At 45.2% G+C, this 19,684-nt stretch overlaps 1 protein-coding gene across 1 annotated transcript in view; it reads right to left on the bottom strand.

The window, feature by feature from the left end:
* Positions 1 to 19,684, bottom strand: part of LOC139458445 (cilia- and flagella-associated protein 44-like) — a 65,243-nt gene that overhangs the window by 24,959 nt on the left and 20,600 nt on the right. Inside the window, exons 7-19 of the mRNA XM_071239880.1 lie at positions 17,561 to 17,700; positions 15,556 to 15,735; positions 14,419 to 14,698; positions 12,833 to 12,994; positions 12,174 to 12,321; positions 11,920 to 12,014; positions 10,647 to 10,850; positions 10,405 to 10,518; positions 9,950 to 10,102; positions 8,107 to 8,230; positions 5,353 to 5,462; positions 4,297 to 4,445; positions 609 to 885 (exon numbers count right to left, since the gene is read on the bottom strand). Of these exons, the coding sequence (XP_071095981.1) occupies positions 609 to 885; positions 4,297 to 4,445; positions 5,353 to 5,462; positions 8,107 to 8,230; positions 9,950 to 10,102; positions 10,405 to 10,518; positions 10,647 to 10,850; positions 11,920 to 12,014; positions 12,174 to 12,321; positions 12,833 to 12,994; positions 14,419 to 14,698; positions 15,556 to 15,735; positions 17,561 to 17,700 (2,136 nt within the window). The remainder of the gene's footprint in view (positions 1 to 608; positions 886 to 4,296; positions 4,446 to 5,352; positions 5,463 to 8,106; positions 8,231 to 9,949; positions 10,103 to 10,404; positions 10,519 to 10,646; positions 10,851 to 11,919; positions 12,015 to 12,173; positions 12,322 to 12,832; positions 12,995 to 14,418; positions 14,699 to 15,555; positions 15,736 to 17,560; positions 17,701 to 19,684) is intronic.

Genomic DNA, 19,684 nt, shown 5'->3' on the forward strand with positions numbered 1-19,684 from the left:
ACTTCAAATAACACTCATATCAACTCATAACAGTTTTCCAGATATTATGACTTGACAGATACATTGTAATTTTCAAAGTATTTTACCCGGCCTGTTTTTGTATGCCCCAGGCCCTGTTATAACCAGTTATCCAGTGTACTTCCTGTTATTAATTACCCTGGACCTATATGCTGCCATAGCTTCATACTTAGACTGATATGTAGTCCCTGAAATAAAGTTATCTTTTTTAAAGATAAACAAAATCAAATGAAATGGAGCCCAGAACAATCCTTAATTTAAGGGGAGCTGAGGCAATCTAGACTTGCCAAATCATTCTAGACTTGAGTTTGGCTCCTTTTTCAATTTAATCTCCAGAATCTGGGAGACAGATTATTTCATTCGGAGCCCGATTCAAAGAGCATCACGCTAAATGCATCTCTTCAATCAAATAACTATCATGAGAGAGAAATTCTCTACTTAGAGACAGTCACAATGGAGGTGGAGACATCATGCTATTGTAAATGATCCAGGGTATTTAAAATTGAACAGAGGTAAAACACCCTGGATAATGGAAGATGAGTTCCAGTACGTGACAGTAGAAGTAAGAGTGTGAGAAGTCAGCTACTCACTCTGGCGGAGGGGATCTTGGCCTTGTTCTCGGCAATCTTTTTTACAAGCTTCTCATCGTCCATGAAGGCAAACTGGAAGAAGTTTCCGTCAGCGCCGACCGATAACAGTGTTGTCCCGTCGTGGCTGACCTTGAGAGCTGTCACATGACCATAGGTGTTGTCGTGAATACTCAGTGCCCAGTGCGGACCTAGGTCGGAGATGTCAAACTTATTTTCCAACTGCTGAACACGGATCATTCCATTCTCCATACCAAACACGGCTTGCTGGCCAGAGTTGCTGAATAACAAAAAACTCATTGAATAAGTCAGAGAGTGTAAGTTTGTTTGTTTGTTTGTTTATTTGTTGTTTAACGCCGCACTCAGCAATATTCCAGCTATATGATGGCGGTCTGTAAATAATCGAGTCTGGACCAGACAAGTAAGTTTGTTTGTTTGTTTGTTGTTTAACGCCGCACTCAGCAATATACCAGCTATATGATGGCGGTCTGTAAATAATCGAGTCTGGACCAGACAATCCAGTGATTGACAACATGAGCATCGATCAATGCAATTGGGATCGATGACATGCATCAAACCAAGTCAGCGAGCCTTACTACCCGATCCCATTAGTCGCCTCTTACGACAGGCATAGTCGCCTTTTATGGCAAGCTTGGGTTACTGAAGACCTATCCTACCCGGGATCTTCACGGGCCTGTAAGTATTATGGGTGATAAACAATGTCACTTCGGAATAAAAACCAGCCAAACAGAACCTTAATAGTTATACATTTACAGTCAAGTCCCATTAATCTGACATGGTTGGTTGCATATGATAATGTCGGATAAGCAATATGTCGGATAAAAGAAAATAAGTTGCAACAACATTTGTGATAAAAAATTGGACTGCACGATTGATAACAATACAAACATGTAATAAAAAAATGAAAAATAAAATTTTATTCATCTTGTTATGTTACATTGTTTGCGGAATATGTTTTCTAATCATGCAACCTCTCAAGCTTGACCCAAAACAAATGTTACGGACTGTATGACTTATTCAAAATACTTTAAAAAGCATAGTCAGGAGTGGAAGTCGCCGGTTTGAAACTGGTACCACAAAGCTAAAGAAAGCTGCTTTCTTAGTGGCTTCCTGTTAGTCGTTTCATTGGTCAGTCATATTTTGCGAAGGGTTGTTCTGAGGTGACCTGTACTGGAGTGTCCTTGGCGATAGCGAGAACTTGTATCTGATTTTGACGAGATTGAGGTAATCTGAGCATGTGATTAATCCTGTTTTCTTTCTTTAAAGCAATAATTGATTCTTGTTTAGCAAGTTCATCTCTGCAGCCGTTGTAATATGCAGCCGACTCATCTCGCATCCAAACACGGGCTGTGTACTCGCGGGCAGATGACCACGGAGTACACTGATCAGTGTTTGATTAACGAGACTGATTGATGAGTGATTTCGGTAATTCACAGCAAATTGGGTGTGTCGGAGTCGGAGTGCAAGACTGTCGGATTAAGGGGTCTAAATACCACTGATTTAATCGGTTCCCATCATTAGTGTCGAATAAAGCCGATTGTCGGATTAAGAATGTCGGATTAACAAGAATTAAACTGTAAACAAACACAAAAGTAACTGGGATCATATAAATCTTTTCCCAACTGAAACTAAATAATAAAAATAGGAAGAAGAGAAGATGATGAAGAAGAAGAAAAGGGGAAAGAAACAAGAGCAGAAAAAGAGGAGGAAGAAGAAAGGAAGAGGAAGAAGAGAAGGAAGTTGTAGAAGAAAGGAAGAAGAGGAGGAGAAAGCGAAAGGCGAGAAGGAAGAGAAGAAAGAGAAAAGAAGGGGAGGAGAATGAAAAAGGGGAATCGGATGAAGAAAGGGGAAGAAATGGAATAAGGAAGAGGAGAAAGGAACTGGAGGTAGAGAAAGAAAGGAAGGGGAGGGAGAGAGAGAAGTGGAGGCGAAGGGAAGTGCAAAAGTGTAGGAAGCGGTTTGTTTCGTATGTTTGTTGTTTAACACCACACTCAGCAACATTCCAGCTATATGACGGCAGTCTGTATATAATCGAGTCTGGAGGAGACAATCTAGTGATTAACATCATGAGCATCCATCCATGCAATTGGGATCGATGACATGCATCAACCAAGTCAGCGAGTCTGACCACCTGATCCTGCTAGTTGCCTCTTAGTCTTAGGACAAGCATAGTCGCCTTTTACGACAAGCATGGGTTGCTGAAGACCTATTCTACCCCGGATCTTCACGGGCCTAGAGGAGGAAGAAAGAAGAAAGGGGAAAAATAGGAAGAAGGAAGAAGGGAAAGGAACTAGGGGAAGATGAAGAAAGGAAGAGGAGGGAGAGAAAGAAGGGGAGGAGAATGGAAGAGCGGAAGTGTAGAATGAGGATGAAGAAAGAGGAAAGGGGAAGAAAAGGAAGGAAGAGGAGAAAGAAAGAAAAGGGAAGTGAGGGAAGATGAAGAAAAGAGAGGAGAAAGAAAAAAAAAGGAAGTGAAGGAAGATGAAGAAAGGAAGAGGAGAAAGAAAAAAAGGGAAGCGAAGGAAGATGAAGAAAGGAAGAGGAGGAAGATGAAGAAAAGGAAGAAGAGGAGAAAAAGTAAGAGGGGAAGAAAGAACAAAGGAAGAAAAGAAGAAGAAAACGAGAAAGGAAGAAGATGAAAGAGAGGACAAAGAAGAAGAAGAATGTTGGCTTTACCAAATAAATCATTTTCTAACAGTGCACATAAAAAACTAAAGCTAAAAGTCACACAGCAAATTTCCTTCCATGTCAAACTTCTGTATATCTCTATGGGACATAATCATATCTCTCAGCATAGCTGGTGTAAAGAACACACAAATTACGTTAAGAAGAAATCGGAAGTAGAATCAATGAGCCAAAGAGTAAACACTTTCAAGTGATTTCTCTGACTTACACCATGTTACGGTTTCGCAACAATTTTGCATAATGACATTTAATTAATTCAGTTGTACCTAACATGCAGATTTAAAATGGCCAATGAATTCCTGGCTCAGAATCAACTGCAACAAGAATAGAACGACGTCATGGTCGTCCAATTCTAGATTCTACGAAAAAGTGTTTAAAATAGTTTGTATATCATATCATTACATACTGAAGTGGCAATTAATCAAGTTAAAGTTTCCCGTGAAATTATACTGATTTACAAATATCTAAATATACAAAATCAAGGGAACAGTTTACCTTTGTGATATAAATGTTCAAAATTCGAAGCATACAGAAAAGGTATTAGCATGATAACTACCACTATAAATGAATGTCAGTGTTGTTGACGGATATCAGAAGGATCATGTGATATGATGTGAAATTGGGTTTAACGTCGCGTCTAAGATTATTGCACTTATATAGTGACATTCATGTACGTGTGTGTGTTTGTGTGGCTGCTTGTACTAGTCCAGACTGATGCCGATTTATAGTGCTAGCTCACTGCGATACCATGCCGCAGTTTAACATGAATACCCCACTCAGACATAGTATACTGACTCCGAGCCGACCAGTCCTTGTTTTAGCCCCTTAATGCCGAGCGTCAGACAGGGTAACAACAAGTACCATCTTTTACCGTCTTTTGGTATGACGCGTCCGGGGATCGAACCCCAGACCTTCCGCTCTCTGGGCAAACGCTCTACCACTAGACCACGGAGGCAGTATCAGAAGGATGAAGCCAGGCACCTACCTGAACTGGATGACAGACACAGGAACATCATCAGACTCCAGGACTGGGACTGTTCGTATTGGTTCATCAACCAACTGCTCGGCCATCGCAGACTTCTCGTCTTCAGTGAGGAACTTACACTCATACAGGTAGCCTGCATCAAAGCCACCCTGAAAAAGAGAAATAGGATCAAACTCAATTCCTGACATTGACCAAGGTATGGAGATTTGTAGGCTGGGGATTCCGGGATGTAGGGTTAAATGTGTAGAGACAGGACCTACTATAGACAACAAGAAGCAGTCCTCCTGGGGAATCCCGGGGTGTATTGTGAAGTGTGTATATGAGGCTGGGGACTCCGGGATATAGGGTAAAGTGTATAGCCAAGACCTACCATAGACAGCCAGAAGCAGCCCTCCTGGGAATAGAAGCACTGCATTATGGGGATGGGGACTCTGGGATGTAGGGTAAAGTGTATAGACAGGACCTACCATAGACAGCCAGAAGCAGCCCTCCTGGGAATAGAAGCCCTGCATTATAGGGATGGGGACTCCGGGATGTAGGGTAAAGTGTATAGACAGGACCTACCATAGACAGCCAGAAGCAGCCCTCCTGGGAATAGAAGCCCTGCATTATAGGGATGGGGACCTCCGGGATATAGGGTAAAGTGTATAGACAGGACCTACTATAGACAGCCAGAAGCAGCCCTCCTGGGAATAGAAGCCCTGCATTATGGGGCTGGGGACCTCCGGGATATAGGGTAAAGTGTATAGACAGGACCTACTATAGACAGCCAGAAGCAGCCCTCCTGGGAATAGAAGCCCTGCATTATGGGGCTGGGGACCTCCGGGATATAGGGTAAAGTGTATAGACAGGACCTACTATAGACAGCCAGAAGCAGCCCTCCTGGGAATAGAAGCCCTGCATTATGGGGCTGGGGACCTCCGGGATATAGGGTAAAGTGTATAGACAGGACCTACTATAGACAGCCAGAAGCAGCCCTCCTGGGAGTAGAAGCCCTGCATTATGGGGGTGGGGACCTCCGGGCTACAGGGTAAAGTGTGTATAGACAGGACCTACCATAGACAGCCAGAAGCAGCCCTCCTGGGAGTAGAAGCCCTGCATTATTGGGCTGGGGACCTCCGGGATGTAGGGGTGCCAATCCTCCTCTTGAGGCTTCTTTTCTTCCTCTGTGCAGATCAAGTCACACATGATCATTATTCACACACATAGACACCCAACACCATCTCACACACATGATCATTATTCATACTTATAGACACCCAACACCATCTCATATACACACGAGGGATCAAACAAAAGCTGAATCTGTTCCTACCACAGGGATAATGCTAGGGAGGGGCCTTGTGCTTTCAGTCCCTATATTTGAAAAAAGGCCCACATTTTCAAATACAATGGGGCATTTTAACATTGTGCTTTCCCCTGGAATCTTTAGAATTTTCACATAAAGGGCCCATGTCTGAAAATTCCTAGAGTGAACCCTGCTACCATATGCCCATATAGTCCCGTTCTATTAATGTTGTTAATATTTTATTATCCCTTAGGATAAAAAAGGAATCATGAACACATTTATCTTAAAGCGATCCAACAAAAATGTGGTCAGTAATATTAACTAAAGCAAATTCAATGAAAACAACCACTGCTTTGTATGTCAACGAGACAAAAAATTACCTCCATCCTATTTTGACCAACTTTATACATATTTCTACGTACTGAATTTTTTTATTGTACACGATGGGCAAGACTGACAACTAATGATGTTGCCATCAATAGTGAGTGCCCCCATCCCCTGCCAACAATAGTGAGTGCCCCATCCCCTTACTATCAATAGTGAGTGCCCCCATCCCCTTACTATCAATAGTGAGTGCCCCCATCCCCTGCCATCAACGGTGATTGCCCCCATCCCCTTACCATCAATAGTGAGTGCCCCATCCACTGCCATCAACAGTGAGTGCCCCATCCCCTTACTATCAATAGTGAGTGCCCCCATCCCCTGCCATCAACAGTGAGTGCCCCCATCCACTGCCAACAACAGTGAGTGCCCCCATCCCCTTACCATCAATAGCGAGTGCCCCCTTCCACTGCCATCAACAGTGAGTGCCCCCATCCACTGCCAACAACAGTGAGTGCCCCCATCCACTGCCATCAACAGTGAGTGCCCCCATCCACTGCCAACAACAGTGAGTGCCACCATCCCCTTACCATCAATAGCGAGTACCCCCATCCACTGCCATCAACAGTGAGTGCCCCCATCCACTGCCAACAACAGTGAGTGCCCCCATCCACTGCCATCAACAGTGAGTGCCCCCATCCTCTGCCAACAACAGTGAGTGCCCCCATCCCCTTACCATCAATAGCGAGTACCCCCATCCACTGCCATCAACACTGAGTGCCCCCATCCACTGCCAACAACACTGAGTGCCCCCATCCACTGCCATCAACAGTGAGTGCCCCCATCCACTGCCAACAACAGTGAGTGCCCCCATCCCCTTATCATCAATAGCAAGTGCCCCCATCCACTGCCATCAACAGTCAGTGCCCCCATCCACTGCCAACAACAGTCAGTGCCCCCATCCCCTTACCATCAATAGCGAGTACCCCCATCCACTGCCATCAACAGTGAGTGCCCCCATCCACTGCCAACAACAGTGAGTGCCCCCATCCCCTTATCATCAATAGCAAGTGCCCCAATCCACTGCCATCAACAGTGAGTGCCCCCATCCCCTTACCATCAACAGTGAGTGCCCCCATCCCCTTACCATCAACAGTGAGTGCCACCATCCCCTGCCAACAACAGTTAAGGCCCCATCCACTGCCATCAACAGTGAGTGCCCCCATCCACTGCCATCAACAGTGAGTGCCCCCATCCACTGCCAACAACAGTGAGTGCCTCCATCCACTGCCAACAACAGTGAGTGCCCCCATCCACTGCCAACAACAGTGAGTGCCCCCATCCCCTTACCAACAACAGTGAGTGCCCCCATCCACTGCCAACAACAGTGAGTGCCACCATCCCCTTACCATCAACAGTGAGTGCCCCCATCCCCTTACCATCAATAGCGAGTGCCCCCATCCACTGCCATCAACAGTGAGTGCCCCCATCCGCTGCCAACAACAGTGAGTGCCCCCATCCACTGCCAACAACAGTGAGTGCCCCCATCCCCTGCCAACAACAGTGAGTGCCCCCATCCCCTTACCATCAATAGCAAGTGCCCCCATCCACTGCCATCAACAGTCAGTGCCCCCATCCACTGCCAACAACAGTGAGTGCCCCCATCCCCTTACCATCAATAGCGAGTACCCCCATCCACTGCCATCAACAGTGAGTGCCCCCATCCACTGCCAACAACAGTGAGTGCCCCCATCCCCTTATCATCAATAGCAAGTGCCCCCATCCACTGCCATCAACAGTCAGTGCCCCCATCCACTGCCAACAACAGTCAGTGCCCCCATCCCCTTACCATCAATAGCGAGTACCCCCATCCACTGCCATCAACACTGAGTGCCCCCATCCACTGCCAACAACAGTCAGTGCCCCCATCCCCTACCATCAACAGTGAGTGCCACCATCCCCTTATCATCAATAGCAAGTGCCCCAATCCACTGCCATCAACAGTGAGTGCCCCCATCCACTGCCAACAACAGTCAGTGCCCCCATCCCCTTCCCATCAACAGTGAGTGCCCCCATCCACTGCCAACAACAGTCAGTGCTCCATCCCCTGCCAACAACAGTGAGTGGCCCCCATCCCCTGCCAACAACAGTGAGTGGCCCCCATCCCTTGCCATCAATAGTGAGTGGCTCCAAACACCTACCTTCATCATCCCCATGTTCAGACTCTGTCTCCAGACCTCGCTCTATCCTCTTCCTCCGGTCTTCTTCCTCCTTCTTCTTGCGAGCCTCTTCCTCAATACGTTTCCTTTCCATCTCCTCGTCATGCTACAAGGAGGAATGAGTTAGGCTAAATACCACTTTGGAGAGTATTTCAGTTATAACACAGGGTTACACAGCTGAAGACAGTCATGTTGTCTCAGATGCAATGTCATCAAACAATTGATATCCCAACTATATCCAACAATCATCAAAATGACCCCAGTTCCTTGCAGCCAGCCGATTACCTCTGTCACATCGTCACATCTTTATCAGTCTGTTCATGTAATTTTCATCTGTTTCATTTTGACTGAGTCTACACATCTTATTAAACATGCTTCATTAAATGTTCACCTTTCATTGAGTCCTTATCCTATAAGACCCATGAAGATCCAGAGTAGAATAGGTCCTCAGCAACCAATGCTTGCCATAAAAGGCAACTATGCTTGTTGTAAGAGGCGACTAACAGGATCGGGTGGTCAGGCTCGCTGACTTGCTTGAAGCATGTCATCGATCATAGCATAGATCGATGTTCATGATGTCAATCACTGGATTGTCTGGTCCAGACTCGATTATTTACAGACCGCCATCATATAGCTGGAATATTGCTATGTGCGGATTAAAACAACAAACCAACTTATCCTGAAATGGGGAAAACTATTCCCATTTGCGTATCTATCCTCCACGTCCGGTCATCGAAGCCCTACGAAGAGCTATCGAAATGGTCACTTGTGTAAAGGTATATTGTCATGCACCTCACTGTCGCAGTTGTAATGGTATATCTATATGATTATGCAAAGCAATACGTAAGGCGCACTGAAAGGCTTGCATTAGCCCAGTCTGTCCTTATTTCAGAACATGTGTGTTCGTTTACAAACAAGAAAGTCTGGTCACATGATAAGCCTACACCGGTCTGGTCACTGGAGCAGAAGCTGATCAAGGCGAGCAGAGCAGAGTCAACTCTGGGTCATCGGCTACTGTTTACAAACAAGAAAGTCTGGTCACATGAAAAGCCTACACCGGTCTGGTCACTGGAGCAGAAGCTGAATAAGGCAAGCAGAGCAGAGTAAACTCTGGGTCATCAGCTACTGTTTACAAACAAGAAAGTCTGGTCACATGATACGCCTACACCGGTCTGGTCACTGGAGCAGAAGCTGAATAAGGCGAGCAGAGCAGAGTAAACTCTGGGTCATCGACTACTGTTTACAAACAAGAAAGTCTGGTCACATGATAAGCCTACACCGGTCTGGTCACTGGAGCAGAAGCTGAATTAGGCGAGCAGAGCAGGGTCAACTCTGGGTCATCGGCTATTGTTTACAAACAAGAAAGTCTGGTCACATGAAAAGCCTACACCGGTGTGGTCACTGGAGCAGAAGCTGAATAAGGCAAGCAGAGCAGAGTCAACTCTGGGTCATCGGCTAGTGTTTACAAACAAACCTTCAGAACGGTCGACGTCCTGTCCCTTTAAGTATCAACATAAGAATAAAAGAAACATCCAACATATATTAATATACAAAAGTAATTTAATATAAAAAAAAAATTAAATATAAAAAACAATTAAATACAGTGCATGAGTGAGTTAAAATTGTAAGTCACATCGGCAATATTTCAGACATATCGTGACTATCAGGGGATAAACATAATAAATACATTGGGACTTACATAAAAAACTGCCAACAAAGGACAGTAAAATATCCCAGAAATAATTAAATATAAATATCAAAATAAACGAAATATCAAAATAATCAAATAATCAACATAATTTCAATATCATAGCTGTGTTCTAACCCGAAGCCTGGACTTGATGCTGCGGAAGGTGAATGTCTTCGTCTGGAGTCCAGTGATGTGGTAGGAGCGAGACGTGTCAAACTTGCCGGGCTCCGGAGCCTGGATCTCCACCACCTTGCCCTCTTCACAGAACACCAGCAGCGAGGTCTTTTTCTGCACACAGAACATCCCAGCCCATCAAACACCCCACAATGACTCAATAAGTGTTTCAAACTTGACCATCTTGATACCTACACCGGAACTGAGAACTTATCCACAAGATTTCATAAAACAATTACCAATAAATAAAAGCATTATTTTGGTCAGGCCATTAATATTGTTATCACAGATCCAACCAACCAACCAACCAACCAACCAACCCCCCCCCCCCCTCCCCTTTTGAAAACCAAGGCAGTAAAATAATCCCTCCCTTTCAAAAATCCTTGATCCGCTCTTGAGAAGGATGGTTAACTCACAAATTTGTCAGGTGACCACTGCATGCTGCGCACCGCCGCTGGGACCGGGACATAGCCGATCGGCTCCAACTTCTTGTTCCCAATGTTCATAAAGAACACAGTGTTGTCGTCGCCCTGGCAACACAAAACATTAGTCATCATAGACACTTCATCAAACTATTCAGCCTGAAATCTGCAACAACTAATACAATCCTCCACTGAATATTTCAAAGTTGGTCTTATTTTTCCTGATAAGCACCTACCCCAGAAGCCAGCATCTCGCCCCTGTTGTCAATGGCCAGGGCTGTGACCTTGGTCTTGTGGGGCTTGAACACTTGTTTGAGGGCCAGCTCACACTCTTCTGTCTTGGCCCGTTGACGGGTCTGCTTGGGGAGTTTGTTGACGGTCAGTACTCGGACCACCCCGTCCTCAAAGCCTGCCACCAATGTGCTTCCCTTCGTGTCCACCTGGGAATAGACAACATAGTAAGATGTGGAGCTCAATAGAGCAAAGGAAATATCAAGATGTGGAACTCAGCAGTACTACAGGTACATCAGGATGTGGAACACAGCAGTACTACAGGTACATCAGGATGTGGAACTCAGCAGTACTACAAATACATCAGGATGTGGAACACAGCAGTACTACAGGTACATCAGGATGTGGAACTCAGCAGTACTACAGATATATCAGGATGTGGAACTCAGCAGTACTACAGAAACATCAGGATGTGGAACTCAGCAGTACTACAGATACGTCAGGATGTGGAACTCAGCAGTACTACAAATACATCAGGATGAGGAACACAACAGTACTACAGGTACATCAGGATGTGGAACTCAGCAGTACTACAGATATATCAGGATGTGGAACTCAGCAGTACTACAGAAACATCAGGATGTGGAACTCAGCAGTACTACAGATACGTCAGGATGTGGAACTCAGCAGTACTACAAATACATCAGGATGAGGAACACAACAGTACTACAGGTACATCAGGATGAGGAACTCAACAGTACTACAGATACATCAGGATGAGGAACTCAGCAGTACTACAGAAACATCAGGATGTGAAACTTAGCAGTACTACAGGTACATCAGGATGTGGAACTCAGCAGTACAACAGATACATCAGGATGAGGAACTCAGCAGTACTACAGGTACATCAGGATGTGGAACTCAGCAGTACTACAGGTACATCAGGATGTGGAACTCAGCAGTACAACAGATACATCAGGATGTGGAACTCAGCAGTACTACAGATACATCAGGATGTGGAACTCAGCAGTACTACAGATACATCAGGATATGGAACTCAGCAGTACTACAGATACATCAGGATGTGGAACTCAGCAGTACTACAGGTACATCAGGATGTGGAACTCAGCAGTACTACAGATACATCAGGATGTGGAACTCAGCATTACTACAGATACATCAGGATGAGGAACACAACAGTACTACAGGTACATCAGTGACTATGTGACTACTCAGTGACTATGTGAGTGTCCCTATGACTGGTAGAGTAGTACATACTATCCGGGGGGTCCAGAGGAGACAGGTGCCGCTTGCTGTGTACCGCCCCTCACAAACTTGCTTCTGCTGGACATAGTCAAACACACGCACAGTATCTGAAACACACACACAGTTAAATATATAATACATTTGAATGTATAGCAGCAATGTTTGAACAGTTCTGATTCAGATCTTCTTTGACTCAATTTACTGACACTCAGGAAGGCGATGTAATCCTTGGGGAAGGTGTTTGATGGAGATGACTTTATACTTACTGTCCAAGCCGATGGTGGCCGTGAGATGTGTGATGGGGGAGACGCTACAGTCGGTGATGGGGCCAGCATGGTAGGTCATAAGCTTCTCGGGGGCATGGGAGGTGTGTGAGAAGGACAGGTCCAGCCGCCAGATCCCACCATTAGCATCCTACAGGAATACAAACATTTAGTCATGCGCTTTCTCTTGTCACTCTCTAACCAACATTCTATGCTTTAGGAAAAACAACTCAGGTTTCTTAGGACTTGTGAGTGAGTGAGTGAGTGAGTGAGTGAGTGGGTTGGTGGGTGGGTGGGTGGTTGGGTGAGTGAGTGAGTGAGTGAGTGAGTGAGGGCAGGCGGGTGGGTGGATGAGTGAGTGAGTGCGGGCGGGCGGATTGGTGAGTGAGTGAGTGAGTGAGTGAGAGTGAATGAGTGAGTGAGTGATCGAGTTTACTACTTTTGGGAAATCGTAGACCACGGTTTTGTGCTAACAATGTTGCTAACAACCAAGAAACATTGTCAAGGCAAATCTGTTATTTGAACACTCGATCATAAGTTTTTGGAACACCCAAGGGATGCAACCCTGCACAGCGATATGCTGCGCTTTAGATGAAAAAGTGCCACCCATGCCCCTATTGATCTTAAGACAAAGTCTAAAATGTCTTCATCACTAAACGTACCTGTGAGTACCAGATGGTGGGCTCATTCTCATCATCCACAGACTTGACGATGGAACGGAGCTGGGCATCAGGGTTCACTTGTAGCTCATTCATGGGCTCCATCTCGAACAGCGCGGTGTCGTCCGTGGAGTCTGCAGTGTCTATAGACTCAAAGTCCCACATCTGCAACAAACATGCAGTCCATGCATCGTCTTTTGTTGCATGCATACCATGGCAGTCATCCTCAACTATGTACTAAAACTACTTGTTTTCTATTCCAAGACTTAATTTGACAGCATTACACGTAGCCTGACAACAGATCAACCGATGACAACCCATCCACCCTGATGACAGCATCACACCTACCCTGACAAACCATCCACCCTGATGACAGTATGACATCTACCCTAATAACCATCCACCCTGATGACAGCATGACACCTACCCTGATAACCATCAACCCTGATGACAGCATAACACCTACCCTGATAACCATCAACCCTGATGACAGCATAACACCTACCCTGATAACCATCCACCCTGATGACAGCATCACACCTACCCTAATAACCATCCACCCTGATGACAGCATCACACCTACCCTGACAAACCATCCACCCTGATAACAGCATGACACCTACCCTGACAACCCATCCACCCTGATGACTGCATCACACCTACCCGAATGAATCCGTCCACCCTGATGACAGCATAACACCAACCCTAATAACCATCAACCCTGATGACAGCATCACATCTCCCCAAATAACCATCCACCATGATGACAACCCATCCACCCTGATGACAGCATAACGCCTACACTGACAAACCATCCACCCTGATGACAGCATGACACCTACCCTGACAAACCATCCACCCTGATGACAGCATCACACCTACCCTAATAACCATCCACCATGATGACAACCCATCCACCCTGATGACAGCATCACACCTACCCTGATAACCATCCACAATGATGACAACCCATCCACCCTGATGACAGCAGCACACATACCCTAATAACCATCCACCCTGATGACAGCATCACACCTACCCTGATAACCATCCACCATGATGACAACCCATCCACCCTGATGACAGCATCACACCTACCCTAATAACCATCCACCATGATGACAACCCATCCACCCTGATGACAGCATCACACCTACCCTGATAACCATCCACCATGATGACAGCATCACACCTACCCTGATAACCATCCACCATGATGACAACCCATCCACCCTGATGACAGCATCACACCTACCCTGATAACCATCCACCATGATGACAGAATCACACCTACCCTGATAACCATCCACCATGATGACAGCATCACACCTACCCTAATAACCATCCACCATGATGACAACCCATCCACCATGATGACAGCATCACACCTACCCTGATAACCATCCACCCTGATGACAACCCATCCACCCTGATGACAGCATCACACCTACCCTAATAACCATCCACCATGATGACAACCCATCCACCCTGATGACAGCATCACACATACCCTAATAACCATCCACCCTGATGACAGCATCACACCTACCCTGACAACCCATCCACCCTGATGACAGCATCACACCTACCCGAATGAATCCGTCCACCCCTATGGTCATTAGCTCTCCTTCATCCAGCAGGATCTGCTCAATGGCTCCGTTATGACAAGGCTTCTTGTTCTTGCGAGCTATCTCCACCTTGATGAGTCCTCCCTCCCACAGCAACATGTTGCCCCACTCCGAGCCGGACAACACCTTGCCATCAGGCAGCTCCACGTAGCCGTCGATGTCCGAGATCTCCGTCTTACCGAATCTCCCCAGCTCTCCCTGCAGCTTCAGACCAGTGAATGTGTCTGCCATTTTCCAGAACCTGGGAACAAAACAGTTATCTGTTTGAGCCCAGCCCAGCAATGTCCACTAACAACCTAATACACCCGAGTTATCCAACCCTAATTAACACTGTCAGTCATACCCTCTGTTTATCATCTTTAACCCTTCTGGCTGTTAGACAGCTTCATTTTTACTTGTTCACCAATCACTGTCTCAAAATTTCACAAATTTAGAAGCAGCAATCAAATTCAAAGTTTGATGATAAAAACTATAAAGTATAAATGAGAAAGTAAGTAACTCTTTGACTTTTATTTCAAAGAAACAATCCACGTTTTTTTCATCAAATGCTTTTTTAATTTGGCCCCAAAGATTATTCTTGAACGGATCAAACACATTTTTCCAACTTTTATTCTTTTTCCCTTCAACAATTGCCACAACCAACCCAAAGGAAGCCTCAGGTAAACATTCCCCAGGCATTGGCTTTGACCGCGATTCCGCGGTATTCTCACATAGATGTCATTCACATCACATCAAGATTCATTCAGTGCGATTGAAAATCACGTACATCTAACGGTTACACAACAAAAACAAAAACAAAAATATTGCGTGAAGATAAACATCTACCGTACCTAAAAGTGTACAGTTTCCACTGTTTGAGGATGAAATATCTCTCATAATTTTGAAAATCTCATCGCACCATCACACGCCAAAAAATCTCATTGCTTTTGGACCAGGGAGATTTTTCTCTTGTAGGTGAAAGTTTCCAGGGCCCACTTGCACAAAGCGATCTTAGCGCTAAGATGATCGTAACTCCCATACTTTAACATAGGCTTACGATAGTCTTAGCGCTAAGATCGTTCTGTGCAAGTGGGCCCAGGATTATCCCTGATTCCCCACCTGATGTGTCCTGTACCAGCAGTGGTGAGCTGTCCCTCCAGCTCCGTGGAGAACGTCGCCCGGAACACCTCCTGGGAGAACGCCTTGGAACGCAGCATGGTCTTCTCCTGTTTCCAGTTCCACACGGTCAGCATGAAGTCCGGGTCTCCACCAACAGAAGTCAGCAGCTCCCCATCAGAGCTGCAACACGAGGAGGCATGCCATCACAGCAATGTCAGACTACAGGGTACAGTATCACACACACAGCCCTCAAACAACAGCTCCCAATCAGAGCTGCAACACGAGGAGGCATACCATCACAGCAATGTCAGACTACAGGGTACAGCATCACACACACAGCCCTCAAACAACAGCTCCCCATCAGAGCTGCAACACGAGGAGGCATGCCATCACAGCAATGTCAGACTACAGGCTACAGTATCACACACACAGCCCTCAAACAACAGCTCCTCATCAGAGCTGCAACACGAGGAGGCATGCCATCACAGCAATGTCAGACTACAGACTACAGGCTACAGTATCACACACACAACCCTCAAACAACAGCTCCTCATCAGAGCTGTAACACGAGGAGGCATGCTATCACAGCAATGTCAGACTACAGGGTACAGCATCACACACACAGCCCTCAAACAACAGCTCCCCATCACAGCTGCAACACGAGGAGGCATGCCATCACAGCAATGTCAGACTACAGGCTACAGTATCACACACACAGCCCTCAAACAACAGCTCCCCATCACAGCTGCAACACGAGGAGGCATGCCATCACAGCAATGTCAGACTACAGGCTACAGCATCACACACACACAGCCCTCAAACAACAGCTCCCCATCAGAGCTGCAACATGTGGAGGCATGCCATCACAGCAATGTCAGACTACAGGCTACAGTATCACACACACACCCCTCAAACAACAGCTCCCCATCAGAGCTACAACATGTGGAGGCATGCCATCACAGCAATGTCAGACTACAGGCTACAGTATCACACACACAGCCCTCAAACAACAGCTCCCCATCAGAGCTGTAACACGAGGAGGCATGCCATCACAGCAATGTCAGACTACAGGCTACAGTATCACACACACAGCCCTCAAACAACAGCTCCCCATCAGAGCTGTAACACGAGGAGGCATGCCATCACAGCAATGTCAGACTACAGGATACAGTATCACACACACAGCCCTCAAACAACAGCTCCCCATCAGAGCTGCAACACGAGGAGGCATGCCATCACAGCAATGTCAGACTACAGGATACAGTATCACACACACAGACCTCAAACAACAGCTCCCCATCAGAGCTACAAGACGTGTGTGATTTTATTCCAGTTGCCGGTATCACAATAACTACATGGTTGAATCAGATGCAGAGCTACAGATAAGCAAGGTATTTGCATAAAATACCCCCCAAAATATTCAAAACCCAATTACTTTCAACTAACTTTTGTACAGAAACGTATGCATTAAATGAAAAACTCAAATGTATAAAAACAACTCACGTAAATACCAAATGAAGCTTTTTCGGCATGCATACAAAGGAGCGAAAAATTCCGAAACACAATTACGAGCTAATTTACTTTCCGGGTCAAGCCTTTATATTTAGTTATATACATCTAAAACATTATTTCATTTTTTTTAAATCTTAAAATGTTCACTATTTTTGGGAAAAACCCAATAGAGTGATGAATAGATGAGTGACAAAATATTGGTTACCCAATGAAAAATGTAATAACCCAATTAAAACAGAAACCCTGGAGTAAAAACTCAATTGCTCAAAAAGTTATCTGGAGCTCAGTAAAACACAGCAGCAGAGCCAGACTGTACCTGAGTGACTGAGTATGGTTTTACGCCGCTTTTAGCAATATTCCAGCAATATCACGGCGGGGGACACCAGAAATGGGCTTCACACATTGTACCCATGTCGGGAATCGAACCTGGGTCTTCGGGGTGACGACTGAACACTTTCACCACTAGGCTACCCGACCGCCCCCCAGACTGTACCTGAAGTCCAGGGAGGAATAGGACTTCTCCGTGCCTCCACGCAGGACCCGGTATAGCTTCAGAGACGGGAACTCGAAGATGTTGATGTTGGGCACATTGCCCTTCTCTGCTGCAGCAAAGTACTTCCTGCTGCGATGAACCTGAAGACACAACGGTTAGAGTGAATGTTGTTTTACATCACAGTCAGCAATATTCTAGCAATATCTCAACTGCCTCTACATAATTGAGTCTGGACCAGGCAAACCAGTGATTGATATTATGTGCAATTCCCACGCCGCAGGTAGTGATTACCTGCTCTCAGACAAGTTACGAAGTCTGACCACCAGATCCATTATATCGCCCAATACAACACTGAGCAGTGGGAACCTATAGCTATTCTAACCTGGAGAGTACCCTGGGGGCACTGACACATTCTACTCTCCATGCTAGCTGACCAGAGAAGCTCTTAAGTTGAAAGATGGATATTCACATGATAAATATGGAACCAATCCTATTGAAAAGAGACATGGTGTCACAGCTCCAGATAAGCTGCGTATCTGTGTAAAATAGAAATGCAGAAATACGCAGTAAAATAAAATCCAAGCGTATCAAATAAGCAACGAACATTACAGATACGCTACAAAATTAAAACTTGTGCGTATCATCAAAATATTGTGAAGTAACCCTGCATATTCGATTAGCAAATCAGCAACTTATTTTCAAATTATAAACGGGCATTCCGTCAACCTTGCCAAACTCCACGATGACAGTTACATCATGATGTGTATCGTGGTATTTTTGAGTCCTATAAAGCTCTCAAACCCACATGACACCAGTTTGCAGGGACTAGATGAATAGTGTTTTTAAATATTTAACTTAAATACCCACATGTGTAAAAACTAGTGGGTAACATAAATTTGAATACCCAGATAGAATTACTGATACCCAATGATTTTAAAATGCATGGGTAAAATACCCACAACACCAAAAGCTCATCTGGAGCTCTGGGTGTACACTACATGAAAAACATGCTCCATGCAATATTCTAAGGGTCAATTTGTCTGCTGGCCTGTTAGCCTGTTGGCCCATCGCAGGTTAAAATTACAAAGGGCTTTCTGAAACATAAGGTAGATGTCCCACCTGTAGAGTCAAAATTTCACCCCTTTTCTGTGTATGCTTAATTTTTCTAATTGAATCATTTCCGTAGAATGACAACCGGCCGCCATTTTGTATTGTTGTGTACAACAACTTCTCTATTTGCTCATAAATCTCCATGAAATGAGGCACATGGAAGCCACGATTTAATCTCAGAGTGCAGGAAAAAAAAGTCTTAGGCGTGATGAGTTCTAGAATTTTCAGAGCCCTGATAGGTGGCTACGCAGCCTCCACCATTTTGTTGTAGGCCAGTTAGATTGGAAAATTAACTTAGGAGCTAGCCCTACTGCTGCATACAAAATTCTTGTTGAATCTACCCCTGATATTCCATCTACAATATCACAATCTCATTAAAATCAGATTTAATTTTCGCTACTGCTAAACAAAGATCTGAGGACATCCAATTACGGGTCACGTCAGAACGACCTTTCGCGAATTTTGACCGACCAATGAAATGACTGACAAGAAATTGACATTAGCTAATCAGAAGGCAGCTTTCTCGAGCTTTACGGCACTAGTTTCAAACTGGCGACTACGCTTCGAAACATGTTTTGACGTATTCTCGATTAAAAAATTTAAAGCTGATAAGAAGAACATTCTGGAATGGCTTATAGATGGCCTAGATTGCATAGATATAATCATAAAACCTGTAACTGTCGTTCGGAATACCCCGTGTTAAATATTTCGTGGTTGCATGATCAGAAAACACATCCGACTGTCACTTTCATGATCTGGTAAGCGACGCTCTGATTGGTTAGATGAAAGGTCGTTCTGACGTGACCCGTAAAGGGATGTCCTCAGATCTTTGTTTAGCAATAGCGAGAACTAAGATCTGATTTTAATGAGATTGTTTATATCATGGCAACCTGAAAATAATAAAGACTGAGCCAGGCAGAGAAGTGCAGAATTAGCTGCATCCATAGCCATCTTAGAACTATGACACACAATCACCATAGTCCCAGAACCAGAACAGCGGCCTTTGTGTCATAA

This window comes from Haliotis cracherodii, unplaced genomic scaffold (assembly GCF_022045235.1).
Source record: "Haliotis cracherodii isolate W230 unplaced genomic scaffold, xgHalCrac1.p SCAF_12, whole genome shotgun sequence".
NCBI classification, from domain to species: domain Eukaryota; kingdom Metazoa; phylum Mollusca; class Gastropoda; order Lepetellida; family Haliotidae; genus Haliotis; species Haliotis cracherodii.